Source organism: Oncorhynchus clarkii, chromosome 27 (genome assembly GCF_045791955.1).
Source record: "Oncorhynchus clarkii lewisi isolate Uvic-CL-2024 chromosome 27, UVic_Ocla_1.0, whole genome shotgun sequence".
In the NCBI taxonomy this organism is placed as follows: domain Eukaryota; kingdom Metazoa; phylum Chordata; class Actinopteri; order Salmoniformes; family Salmonidae; genus Oncorhynchus; species Oncorhynchus clarkii.
The window spans coordinates 33850877-33863721 of NC_092173.1; the positions used below are offsets into that span (position 1 = coordinate 33850877).

The 12845-nt window shown below is 42.8% G+C and overlaps 1 protein-coding gene across 1 annotated transcript; it reads left to right on the forward strand.

Annotated features, from left to right (window-relative positions):
• The first annotated feature begins 11076 nt into the window (after positions 1–11076).
• On the forward strand, positions 11077–12030 carry LOC139385772 (olfactory receptor 9I1-like). Its single transcript, XM_071131028.1, has 2 exons — positions 11077–11459; positions 11670–12030. Exons 1-2 carry the CDS (start codon positions 11077–11079, stop codon positions 12028–12030), a joined length of 744 nt encoding a protein of 247 aa, XP_070987129.1.
• Positions 12031–12845: the final 815 nt, after the last annotated feature.

Below are 12845 nucleotides of genomic sequence, written 5' to 3' on the forward strand. Positions count from 1 at the left end.
GCCTTCAACTGGTTGAAAACTCCATCTGCCTTGGCCAACCACCGTAGACGCACCGGCCACCCCTTCAGCAGTGAGGTAATAGGCACCGCCACTTGGCCAAAACCCCGGATAAACCTCCGGTAGTAATTGGCAAACCCTAAAAACCGCTGCACCTCCTTTACCGTGGTCGGAGTCGGCCAATTACGCACAGCGTTAACGCAGTCACACTCCATCACCACCCCTGAGGTGAAAATGCGATGACCCAGGAAGGAAACGGCTCGTTTGGAGAACACACATTTCTCAGCCTTGACGTACAGGTCAATCTCCAGCAGTCGCCCAAGGACCTTGCGCACCAGGGAGACATGCGCGGCGGGTGTGGTAGAATACCACCACACCTTGCCCGTGGAATGATTCCACCGCCGTAGCGATGAGAGGTAGCGGATAACTAAATCCCACTGTGATCGAATTTAGACCTCGATAATCAATGCACGGATGCCGTCCTCCCTCCTTTTTCCTCACGGAAAAGAAACTCGAGGAGACGGGTGACATGGAGGGCCGAATGTACCTCTGTGTCAGAGATTCCGTGACATATGTCTCCATAGCCAACGTCTCCTCCTGTGACAATGGGTACACGTGACTCCTGGGAAGTGCAGCGTTCTCCTGGAGGTTTATCACGCAATCCCAACGTCAATGGGGTGGTAATTTGGTCGCCTTCTTTTTACAAAAAGCAATAGCCAAATCGGCATATTCTGGGGGAATGTGCACAGTGGAAACCTGGCCTGGACTCTCCACCGACGTGGCACCGATGGAAACTCCTATATACCTACCTGAACACTCCTCTGACCACCCCTGAAGTGCCCCCTGTCTCCAGGAAATGAGGCGATTGTGAATAGCTAGCCAGGGAATGTCCAGCGGAATCATGGCCTCCCTGACCAGCCCTGACCCTAACGGTCGGCTATCTAAGGAGTGCACGGGGAAAGGTTGGTCTATCTGCACCAACGGAATACCCAATTTACGGGCGAGTCCGCGATCCATAAAACTCCCAGCTGCGCCTGAATCGACTAGCGCCTTATGCTGGAGAGAGGGAAAAAACGCAGGGAAAAATAAAAATAAAAACATGTGACCAACAGGGAGCTCTGGGTGAGTTTGGTGCCTACTCACCTGGGGTGGCCGAGAAGTGTTCCGCCCTGCCATCTCTACTCCCAGATGGACTCCTCCAGCACCGGTCCGAAGTGTGTCCTCTCCGGCCGCAGTAGGTGCAGGAGTAGCCTCCTCCTCCGGTCCCCCTAGATGCAGCTCCTCCCAACTCCATCGGAGTTGGAGCGGGACGGCTGGGAGGTGGAATTGACAGGACCCCCTCTGAACGCCCGCGGGCAGCTAGCAGGTTGTCCAGTCGGCTCGACATGTCTATAAGTTCATCGAGGGAGAGTGTGGTGTCTTGACAAGCTAGCTCCCTGCGGACGTGACTTCTAGGAGTAGTGGGTGCGGAGTCAGGCTCAGAGAGCAAAGGATAAAGGACAACTGTATTTATTCCGGAGAAAAGTAGGTCACGCCAAAACACCAGGCGCATACAATGACCGACCCAAAAACAGGACACAGACAGTCCGGAGAAATACAGAAAATATCACATCCACAAAACGAACAGAGAAACAAGCCCACACAAAAGCCAGCGGGCTTACTGGGTTTAAATAGCCCACAATCACAACCTAAACACAAAACAGGTGCAACTAATCAGACACAACTAAATGAAACAGAAAAGGGGATCGTGGCAGGTAGTAGGCCGGCGATGACGACCGCCAAGCACCGCCCGAACAGGAAGAAGCACCATCTTCGGCGGGATTCGTGACATTCATTGCCTTTGTCTATGGTGATGAATGACAAATGGATTTTAGATGCGTGTTACCTCATTTTTATACCCAGTGAAACAGGAAGCCATGAAATGCCAAAATCCAGTTACTTAAAATGAGATGAACTGTAGAACAATAGTTACAATATTAACAATGTTAATGCAGATAACATTTTGAAAACATTCTGTATGACTTTGTTAATAAGAATTCTGACACCTATCTTTTAGATTTTTTGTATTACTTATGAAAGAAAATATTGTTCTCTGAGCAATTGTATTAGTATAAAAAATGTATTTTCAAAATGTGCATACAGTATAGCTCAGTATTTCCTTGATTTATTTGACATTCTTTTTTGCTCATCTATATCAAGGGTGCCGATATTTTTGGTTGTGACTGAATAAAGAGCAGGGGGGAGGGATGTCCTCACAGGACAAGGTCCTATCTTGAGATCTCTGCATGGAATTCACCATTGTCATCAATGCACGTTTTATGAGAGAGATTGGGTTGTCTCATGAGGGATTTGGCGCTCTATGATTACAGTTCACTCATGAAAGGACGCAGAGCCCAATTCAACCAATTACAGATAAATAAAAACTCAAAATATGTCCGTCTTTATGTGCCTTATAGACCTATGAGCCAATCAGCATGTATGCATGTTCTAGTGTGCAGTTTCTACACCTGTTTTTGGAAACAAATCAGTATGTAGCTGTCTAATGAGAATCATGACGTGGGATTCCTCAAGTGGCTGAGAGAAGGTGGTTCAGAAAGGGGATAAATTCAGAGACATCCAATGCCAGTCGGTTCAGAGTGTCATCTACCAGCTGTGTGTGAAACCTGGCGCACAAGGCTGGCCTGGTAAGTATTGAACTTAACATCATTAACATAACTGGACCTTGTAACCAACAGTATGTTTTCTAGATGATTCACATTATATATGTTCTGTTACAATCAATGCACCAGTTTGACAATGCAGACTGTTTTTATGCAATTCTTTTCACAGATATTTCATCATGTAGCAGTAAATACAAACTGAACCATATCAGTGACCACAGAGTTATTCTGTACTGATAGTGGTACATGGCTGTTATATTCAAGCAAGTGCTGGGAGTTGGTGATGTTGGCCTACATTGAAGAATTGTCTGGCACACTCTCCATTAGATATTCTGCTAATCACTGTAGATCAATATACAATCTTTTGCTTCTTATTTTGGTAAATTATTTTACAGGAACATGGAGCCAAACAACAGAACAACACATACGTTAACAGAATTCCTCATCACAGGATTGGATGAAATACAACACCCAAAGGTGGTGGGACTAGCCATTTTGTTGGTCCTCTTTCTCATTCTGATCGGAAGCATCACTAACATTTGTGTCATAGCATTCAACAAGCCTCTGCATACACCGATGTACTTTTTTATTTGCTCGCTGGCAGTGGTAGACATAGTCTACACCAGCGGCATTAGTGTGACAATGCTTAACGTTCTCCTTGGTGAGGAGAGAAGAGTCCCCTATGCACCCTGCATGATACAGTGCTTCCTATTTACTTTAGGAAGTTCTATGGAACCCTTCGCAATTGCTCTGATGGCTTATGATCGCCTTATTGCAATTTCATATCCTCTTCGATATCAGACTATCTTAACTAATACAAATGTATGTTTACTTATAATAGCCAATTGGGCACTAGGCTGCATGTTTGCCAGTTTGTTGACTGGCTTGGTGAACAATCTGCCCTTCTGTGGCTCAAATAAACTCCCATACAGCTTTTGTGAATATGCCAACTTAATAAGAGCATCATGCGTGAATCTTTCACGTTATTTCAATGCAATTTCTGCTTTGGGGACTGCTGTATTATGGGTTACTTTAGCCTTGATAATCATCTCATACATGAAGATAGTTTATGTAGTGATACAAATGTCTTCATCCAAAGACAGGAGGAAAACATTTAACACCTGTGTCTCCCACATGATAGTGGTGGCTTGCTTCTTTATCCCCAAGGTGTTGATAATATTGGTCACCAGGGTTGGTTTGGTTCTCACGCTCTCTCACAGAAATGGCCTAATCATTGGCTCTACTCTGGGCCCCTCTCTTGTGAACCCACTTGTGTATTGTCTCAAAACCAAGGAGATTCGAGGGCGCCTGAAATATATTTTCAAGAGATCTGACATTTCTCCAAATATGTAATGGTTAGGGTTACCAAAGCCATTTCTTGTTTCTTGCTTGTTCCAATAAAAAGTGGTTGAGTCAAAATTGTTCCCATGTTATTTCATCATTAATGTAATCATGTTGAATCAATGTTGAGTTTTGATTGAATTTGTTAAAACTCATCAGTGGTTTGTATCTCAATTTAACTGTGAATCAACAAGAGTGTCAAGGTTTGGTTGATTTAGATCACAGGTGTCAAACTCCTTCCATGGAAGGCAATGTGTCTACAGGTTTTCACTCCTGTCTTTTACTGATCACGGGAGGTCACTGGTTATTTAGGAACTCCCCTCACCTGATACTCTAGGTCTTAATTGGTCACTGGTTAGTTAGGAAGTCCTCTCACCTGATACTATAGGTCTTAATTGGTCACTGGTCAGTTAGGAACTCCAATCACCTGATACTCTAGGTCTTAATTGCAAACAAATTGTAAGGAAATAACGAAAATCAGTTGACGCTGAGGCCTCCAAGGAATGATTTGACACGCCTGATTTAGATTAGTTTGATGTCTGTTGACAACTCATTTAAATGTCAGTCAAAATTAATTTAACTTGACATTTTAGCCCATTCTAACCATATTTAATATTATCTACTATTAAATGCAATTTTTGAAATGTCAAGTGTTAGCGTAGAGCGTATGTAGTAATGGATCACAATTAGATTATTGCAGTATTATCTTAAAAATGTGATCTGATCTAGACAATTGACTACATTATTGTTGCAGTTCTTAAGATTGCCAGCACCAAAGGCCGCCTCAAAACCCTTTCTATCTGCAGTGGCCAGCTGATCATCATTGCCCTCTATATTCTACCTAGAATTTGTATTTATCTGTCCAGTAATACCGGCATTAGATTCAGCACTGATTTACATATTGTTATTATCATGTTGTATAGCCTGCACCCTCCTATGATCAATCTACTGATATACTGTTTCAAGACAAAATATATAAAACAGATCTTGATGAAAAGATTCAAAAGATTAACTGGTCCACAGAAAGAGAGTCTCTTCTGTATCTTAATGATTTAGCTATGTAACTACAAATAGTTTCATACAATACATTATGTTGTACAGATGCTTAATGATTTAATATTGTTTAAAATGTATCAAAACAAAAATGAATTTAGCATCTATTTGTATCTAATATATTTTGCATTGAATTGCATTAATTTGAAAGTGCATTTTTGGATTCATAAATTAATGATATATACCCCTCAAATTCAAATCTGGACCTTGAAGTAAGTTCCATTGTTTATTTGTAGTTTTCCCCTCTAAGGAAGGACTGATTTAATCCTGGGAAATTAATGATCAGCTGCACCATCGAGAGCATCCTGACTGGTTGCATCACTGCCTGGTATAGCAACTGCTAAGCCTCCGACCGCAAGGCACTACAGACAGTAATACGAACGGCCCAGTACATCACTGGGGCCAAGCTTCCTGCCATACAGGACCTCTATACCAGGCGGTGTCTGAAGAAGGCCCTAAAAATTGACAAAGACTCCAGCCACCCCAGTCATAGACTGTTCTCTCTGCTACCGCATGAAAGGCAGTACCGGAGCGCCAAGTCTATGTGCAAGAGGCTTCTAAACAGCTTCTACCCCCAAGCCATAAGACTCCAGATCATCTAGTCAAATGGCTACCCAGACTATTTGCAGTGTCCCCCCCCTCCCTCTCACCCCCTCTTTACACCACTGCAACTCTCTGTGGTCATCTATGCATAGTCACTTGAATAACTCTTCCTACATGTACATACTACCTCAACTAATCGTTGTCCCCGCACATTGACTCTGCATCGGTACACCCTGTATACAGTCACTCTATTGTTATTTTACTGCTGCTCTTTAATTACTTGTTACTTTTATCTCTTATTCTTATCTGTATTTTTTTAAACTGCATTGTTGGTTAGGGGCTCGAAATGAATCATTTCACTGTAAGGTCTACCTACACCTGTTGTATTCTGCACATGTGACTAATACAATTTGATCATGTAGAACAGAAAATAATCAGGCATCTGTCACGCTCGTCGTTGCATGAAGAAGGAGTGGACCAAAGCACAGCGGTGTACGTGTTCATGATTATTTATTAAAACTGAACAGAAAATAATCAGGCATCTGTCACGCTCGTCGTTGCATGAAGAAGGAGTGGACCAAAGCGCAGCGGTGTACGTGTTCATGATTATTTATTAAAACTGAACAGAAAATAACGACCCACAAAACACAGGTGGGAAAAGGCTACCTAAGTATGGTTCCGAATCAGAGACAACGATAGACAGCTGTCTCTGGCCAAAACAAAGAAATACAAAACATAGAAAAATGAACATAGAATGCCCACCCAAATCACACCCTGACCAAACCAAAATAGAGACATAAAAAGCTCTAAGGTCAGGGCGTGACAGCGCCAGACCTCGTAGGGTCAGATTTGAATAGCCCTGATATATAGCCATTGTTTCTTCAACAATATAACTTATACATGCGTCATGAGTTTAGTTGAACTGTCGCACCACCAGCACAACTTAAATTGAAGCTTGTTTTACTCCAATATTTGTAAACAATTTAAATGTAAGCAACACTGAATAGCCTTAAAACATGGTGACAATAAAAAATGTATATCATGGATGGTCATTCCTTGCATCCATAGTTCTGTCTATGAATTTGAGAGTGGTTGCATTTCTCCTGGCCTAAGAAACAAAACAGAGGCAGGGTGTCCACTTTGATTTTGTTTCTACTAAGGATTCGATTTATAAGGTGTCTTGTTATAAGGATTCCTGAATACTCTTTATTGTTGCAGCAGTGCCATAATGGGCTGTAATTCCTTTTGTTTTCCCAATCTGGAATACATCACCATCAAACGTCGACCACATTAGCTGCCAAGAAAATTTTCTTTGGTTATTTTACCCCCAAGCCGAAACAGCGACGGCTCAAATGGAACTACGCTGGTCTTTGTGCAAACTGGAAATGGCACATGCTAATATGGCATTTATTGTTGCTGGGGACTTTAATAAAGGAAATCTGAGGATAATGCTCTCAAAATTCTACCAAACATATCTCCTGTGCTACACGTGGAGAGAACCTGCTTGACCTTTGTTACTCTCCCTTCCGGGTCGGCTACAAGGCCCTCCCCGACCCTCCCTTCGGGCAAATCAGATCACACCACCATTCTGCTCCTACCCATGGATAGATGGCAGGAATCACACAAAAAAAAATGTGAACTCTATTTTACCACGGTAAGGTGACTGGGAACATGGACGGGTACAGACAGATTAGCTTTGACCTCTGACCTCTGGCAAAGTCTGGCCGGAGAGTTTATGGACATACTCAATTTCCCCCTATCCCAGTCTGTTGTCCACACTTGCTTCAAGATGCCACCATTGTTCCTGTACCAAAGATAGCGAAGGTAAGTGATCTAAACTACTATCGCCTGGTAGCATTCACTTCTGACATCAGGAAGTGCTTTGAGAGGCTAGTTAAGGATCATATCACCTTACCCGACACCCTAGACAACAATTTGCATACCACCCCAACAGATCCACAGACGTCGCAATGGCCATTGCACTGCACCCTGCCCTATCCCACCTGGACAAGAGGAATACCTATGTAAGAATGCTGTTCATAGACTACAGCTCAGCCTTCAAAACCATAGTGCCCCAGGTGGTGAAGGTAGGCAGCAACACCTCCACCATGCTGACCCTCAATACGGGGGCCCCACAGGGGTGTGTGTTGAGCCCCCGCCTGTTCTCCCTGTTCATCCTTGAATGCTTGTCCATGCATGTCTCCAACTCAATCATCAAGTTTGCTGAAAACACAACAGTGGTAGGCCTGATTATCAACATTGCAGAGACAGCCTATAGGGAGGAGGTGAGGGCCCTGGCGGAATAGTGACAGGAACATTACCTCTCGCTCAATGTCAGCAAAACTATAGAGGTGATCGTGGAATACAGGAGACAGCAGAGAGAGAATGCCCCCATCCACATTGATGTGCCGCAGCTTAAAGTTATTTGGCATGCATGCTACTGAGGACCAGAAATGGTCCCTTCAAACAGACAAAATTGAGAAAAATGCACAATAGTGCCTCATCAACCTCAGGAGGCTGAAGAAATGTGGGCTTACCACTAAGAACATCACAAACTTCTATAGATGCACCATCGAGAGCATTCTGTTGGGCTGTATCAAGGCCTAGTACTGCAACTGCACAACCCGCAATCGCAGGTGTGGTCAGCCCAAAGCATCATCAGGGGCACACTAACTGCCTTCCTGGACATCTACATCACCCAGTCTCATAGGAAGGCCAAGAAGATCATCAAGAACCCCAGCCACCCAAGCCACGGCTTGTTCACTCCTCTACCTACTGCGCTGAAAAAAAAATTAAACGGAACGTGTCAAATGTTGGTCCCATGTTTAATGAGCTGAAATTAAACTTCCCAGAAATGTTTCATACGCCAAAAAAAAACGTGTTTCTCTCCAATGTTGTGTACGAATTGGTTTACATCCCTGTTAGTGAGCATTTCTCTTTTACCAAGATAATCCATCCACCTGTCAAGTGTGGCATATCAAGAAGCTGATTAAACAGCATGATAATTACACAGGTGCACCTTGTCCTGGGGATGATAAAAGTCCCCTCTAAAATGTGCAGTTTTGTCATGCAATTCAATGCCACAGATGTCTAAAGTTTTGAGGGAGTGTGCAATTAGCTTGCTGACTGCAGGAATGTCCAACAGAGCTTATGCCAGAGAATTTAATGTCAATTTCTCTATTAGAATCCACCTCCACTGTCGTTTTAGAGAATTTGTCAGTACCTCCAACCGGCCTCACAACCACAGACCATGTGTAAACTGGCCATTCCAGGACCTCCACATCCAGCTTCTTCACCTGCAGGATCGTCTGAGACCAGCCTCCTGGACAGCTGAAGAAACTGTGGATATGCACAACCAAAGAATTTCTGCACAAACTGTCAGAAACCATCTCAGGAAAGCTCATCTGCGTGCTCGTAGTCCTCACCAGGGTCTTGACCTGACTGCAGTTTGGCATCGTAACCAACTTCAGTGGGAAAATGCTCACTTTCAATGGTCACTGGCATGCTGCAGAAGTGTGCTTTTCATGGATGATTCTGAGTTTCATCTGTAAAACTGGCAGATGGCAGACAGCGCGTGTGGAGTCATGTGAGTGAGCAGTTTGCTAATGACAACGTTGTGATCGGAGTGCCCCACGTTGGCGGTGGGGTTATGGTATGGGCAGGCATAAGCTAGAGACACAAACACAATTGCATTTTATTGACGGCAATTTGAATGCACAGCGATACCGTGACGGGATCTTGAGGCACATTGTCGTGCAATTCATCCGCCGCCATCACTTCATGTTTCAGTTTGATAATGCTCTGCCCCATGTCGCGAGGATCTGCAGACCAGCCACCTGGACAGCTGAAGAAACTGTGTGTATGTACAATCAAAGAATTTCTGCACAAACTGTCAGTTCCTTCCAATTCCTGGAAGCTGAAAATGTCCCAGTTCCTCCATGTCCTCTATACTCACCGGTTGTCACTCATTGGGCATGTTTGGGATGATCTGGACCAACATGCACGACAGCGTGTCCCTAGCAACTTCACACAGCCATTGAAGGGGAGTAGGACAACATTCCACAGGCTTCAATCAACAGCCTGATCAATCCATGCGATGTGTCACGCTGCATTAGGCAAATGGTGGTCACACCAGATACTGACTGGTTTTCCAATCCACGCCCGTATTTTCTTCAAGGTACCTGTGACAGAGGCATATCTTTCTTCTCAGTCATGTGAAATCCATAGATTAGGGCCTAATGCATTTATTTCAATTGACGGATTTCCTTATATGAACTGTAACTCAATAAAAACTTTGAAATTGTTGCATATTTTTGTTCAGTGTAAAAGGCGGAGACAGTACCGAGAGACTGATTGGTTATGAAAGAAAATATTGTTCTCCGAGCAATTGTATTAGTATAAAAAATGTATTTACAAAATGTGCATACAGTATAGCTCAGTATTTCTATGATTTATTTTATAGTCTTTTTTGCTCATCTATATCAAGGGTGCCGATAATTTTGGTTGTGACTGAATAAAGAGCAGGGGGGAGGGATGTCCTCACAGGACAAGGTCCTATCTTGAGATATGTGCATGGAATTCACCATTGTCATCAATGCATGATTTATGAGAGAGATTGGGTTGTCTCATGAGGGATTTGGTGCTCTATGATTACAGTTCACTCATGAAAGGACTCAGGGCCCAAATCAACCAATTACAGTTAAAGGACAACTAAAAACATGTCCGTCTTTATGTGTCTTATGGACCTCTGAGCCAATCAGCTTGTACGCATGTTCAAGTGTGCAGATTCTACACCTGTTTTTGGATACAAATCGGTATGTGGCTGTCTAATCAAATTAAAGTTTATTTGTCACATGCGCCGAATACAACAGGCGTAGAGCTTACAGTGAAATGCTTACTTACAGGCTCTAACCAATAGTGCGAAAAAAAAGGTATGCATGTGTGTGTTTGTGTGTGTGTCTAATGAGAATCATGACGTGGGTTTCCTCAAGTGGCTGAGAGAAGGTGGTTCAGAAAGGGGATAAATTCAGAGACATCCAATGCAAGTCGGTTCAGAGTGTCATCTACCAGCTGTGTGTGAAACCTGGCGCACAAGGCTGGCCTGGTAAGTATTGAACTTAACAATCATTAACATAACTGGACCTTGTAACCAACAGTATGTTTTCTAGATGATTCACATTATATATTTTCTGTTACAATCAATGCACCAGTTTGACAATGCAGACTGTTTTTATGCAATTCTTTTCACAGATATTCCATCATGTAGCAGTAAATACAAACTGAACCATATCAGTGACCACAGAGTTATTCTGTACTGATAGTGGTACATGGCTGTTATATTCAAGCAAGTGCTGGGAGTTGGTGATGTTGGCCTACATTGAAGAATTGTCTGGCTCACTCTCCATTAGAGATTCTGCAAATAATTGTAGATCAATTTACAATATTCTGCCTCTTTTTTTGTTGTAACGTATTTTACAGGAACATGGAGCCAAACAACAGAACAACACATACGGTAACAGAATTCCTCATCACAGGACTGGATGAAGTACAACACCCAAAGGTGGTGGGACTAGCCATTTTGTTCGTCCTCTTTCTCATTCTGATCGGAAGCATCACTAACATTTGTGTCATAGCATTCAACAAGCCTCTGCATACCCCCATGTACTTTTTTATTTGCTCGCTGGCAGTGGTAGACATAGTCTACACCAGCGGCATTAGTGTGACAATGCTTAACGTTCTCCTTGGTGAGGAGAGAAGAGTCCCCTATGCACCCTGCATGATACAGTGCTTCTTATTTCATTTAGGAAGCACTATGGAACCCTTCGCTATTGCTCTGATGGCTTATGATCGCCTTATTGCAATTTCGTATCCTCTTCGATATCAGACTATCTTAACTAATACAAATGTATGTTTACTTGTAATAGCGACTTGGGCACTAGGCTGCATATTTGCCAGTTTGTGGACTGGCTTGGTGAACAATTTGCCCTTTTGTGGCTCAAATAAACTCCCATACAGCTTTTGTGAATATGCAGCATTAGTAAGAGCAGCATGTGTGAATCCTACATTTTATTTCAGTGTAGCTTCTACTGTGGCGACCACCATATTATGGGTTAATTTAGCCTTGATATTCTTCTCATACATGAAGATAGTTTATGTAGTGATACGAATGTCTTCATCCAAAGACAGGAGGAAAACATTTAACACCTGTGTCTCCCACATGATAGTGGTGGCTTGCTTCTTTATCCCCAAGGTGTTGTTAATATTGGTCACCAGGGTTGGTTTGGTTCTCACGCTCTCTCACAGAAATGGCCTAATCATTGGCTCTACTCTGGGCCCCTCTCTTGTGAACCCACTTGTGTATTGTCTCAAAACCAAGGAGATTCGAGGGCGCCTGAAATATATTTTCAAGAGATCCGAAATTAGTCCAAATATGTAATGGTTAGGGTTACCAAAGACATTTCTTGTTTCTTGCTTGTTCCAAAAAAAGTGGATGAGTCAATATTGTTTCCATGTTATTTCATCATCATTGTAATCATGTTGAATCAATGTTGAGTTGTGATTGAATTTGTTAAAAGTCATTTGTGATATCTCAACTTAACCAGTCAGGTTTCAACTGTGAATCAACAAGAGTGTCAAAGTTTGGTTGATTTAGATCACAGGTGTCAAACTCATTCCATGGAAGGCAATGTGTCTGCAGGTTTTCACTCCTGTCTTTTACTGATCACAGGGGTTCACTGGTTAGTTAGGAACTCCCCTCACCTGATACTCTAGGTCCAATTGGTCACTGGTTAGTTAGGAACTCCCCTCACCTGATACTCTAGGACTTAATTTGTCACTGGTTAGTTAGGAACTCCCCTCACCTGATACTCTAGGTCTTAATTGGTCACTGGTTAGTTAGGAACTCCCCTCACCTGATACTCTAGGTCTTAATTGGTCACTGGTTAGTTAGGAACTCCCCTCACCTGATACTCTAGGTCTTAATTGCACACAAATTGTCAGGAAAAAAGAAAAATCAGTAGACACTGAGCCCTCCAAAGAATGAGTTTGACACGCCTGATTTACATTAGTTTGATGTCTTTTGACAACAAAATATAAACGTCAGTCAAAATTGATTTGATTTGACATTTTAGCCCATTCGAACCGTATTAAATGTTATCTACTGTTAAATGCAATTTTATTGAAATGTCAAGTGTTATCGTAAAGCATATGTAGTAATAGACCACTATTAGATTATTGCAGTATTATCTTGTA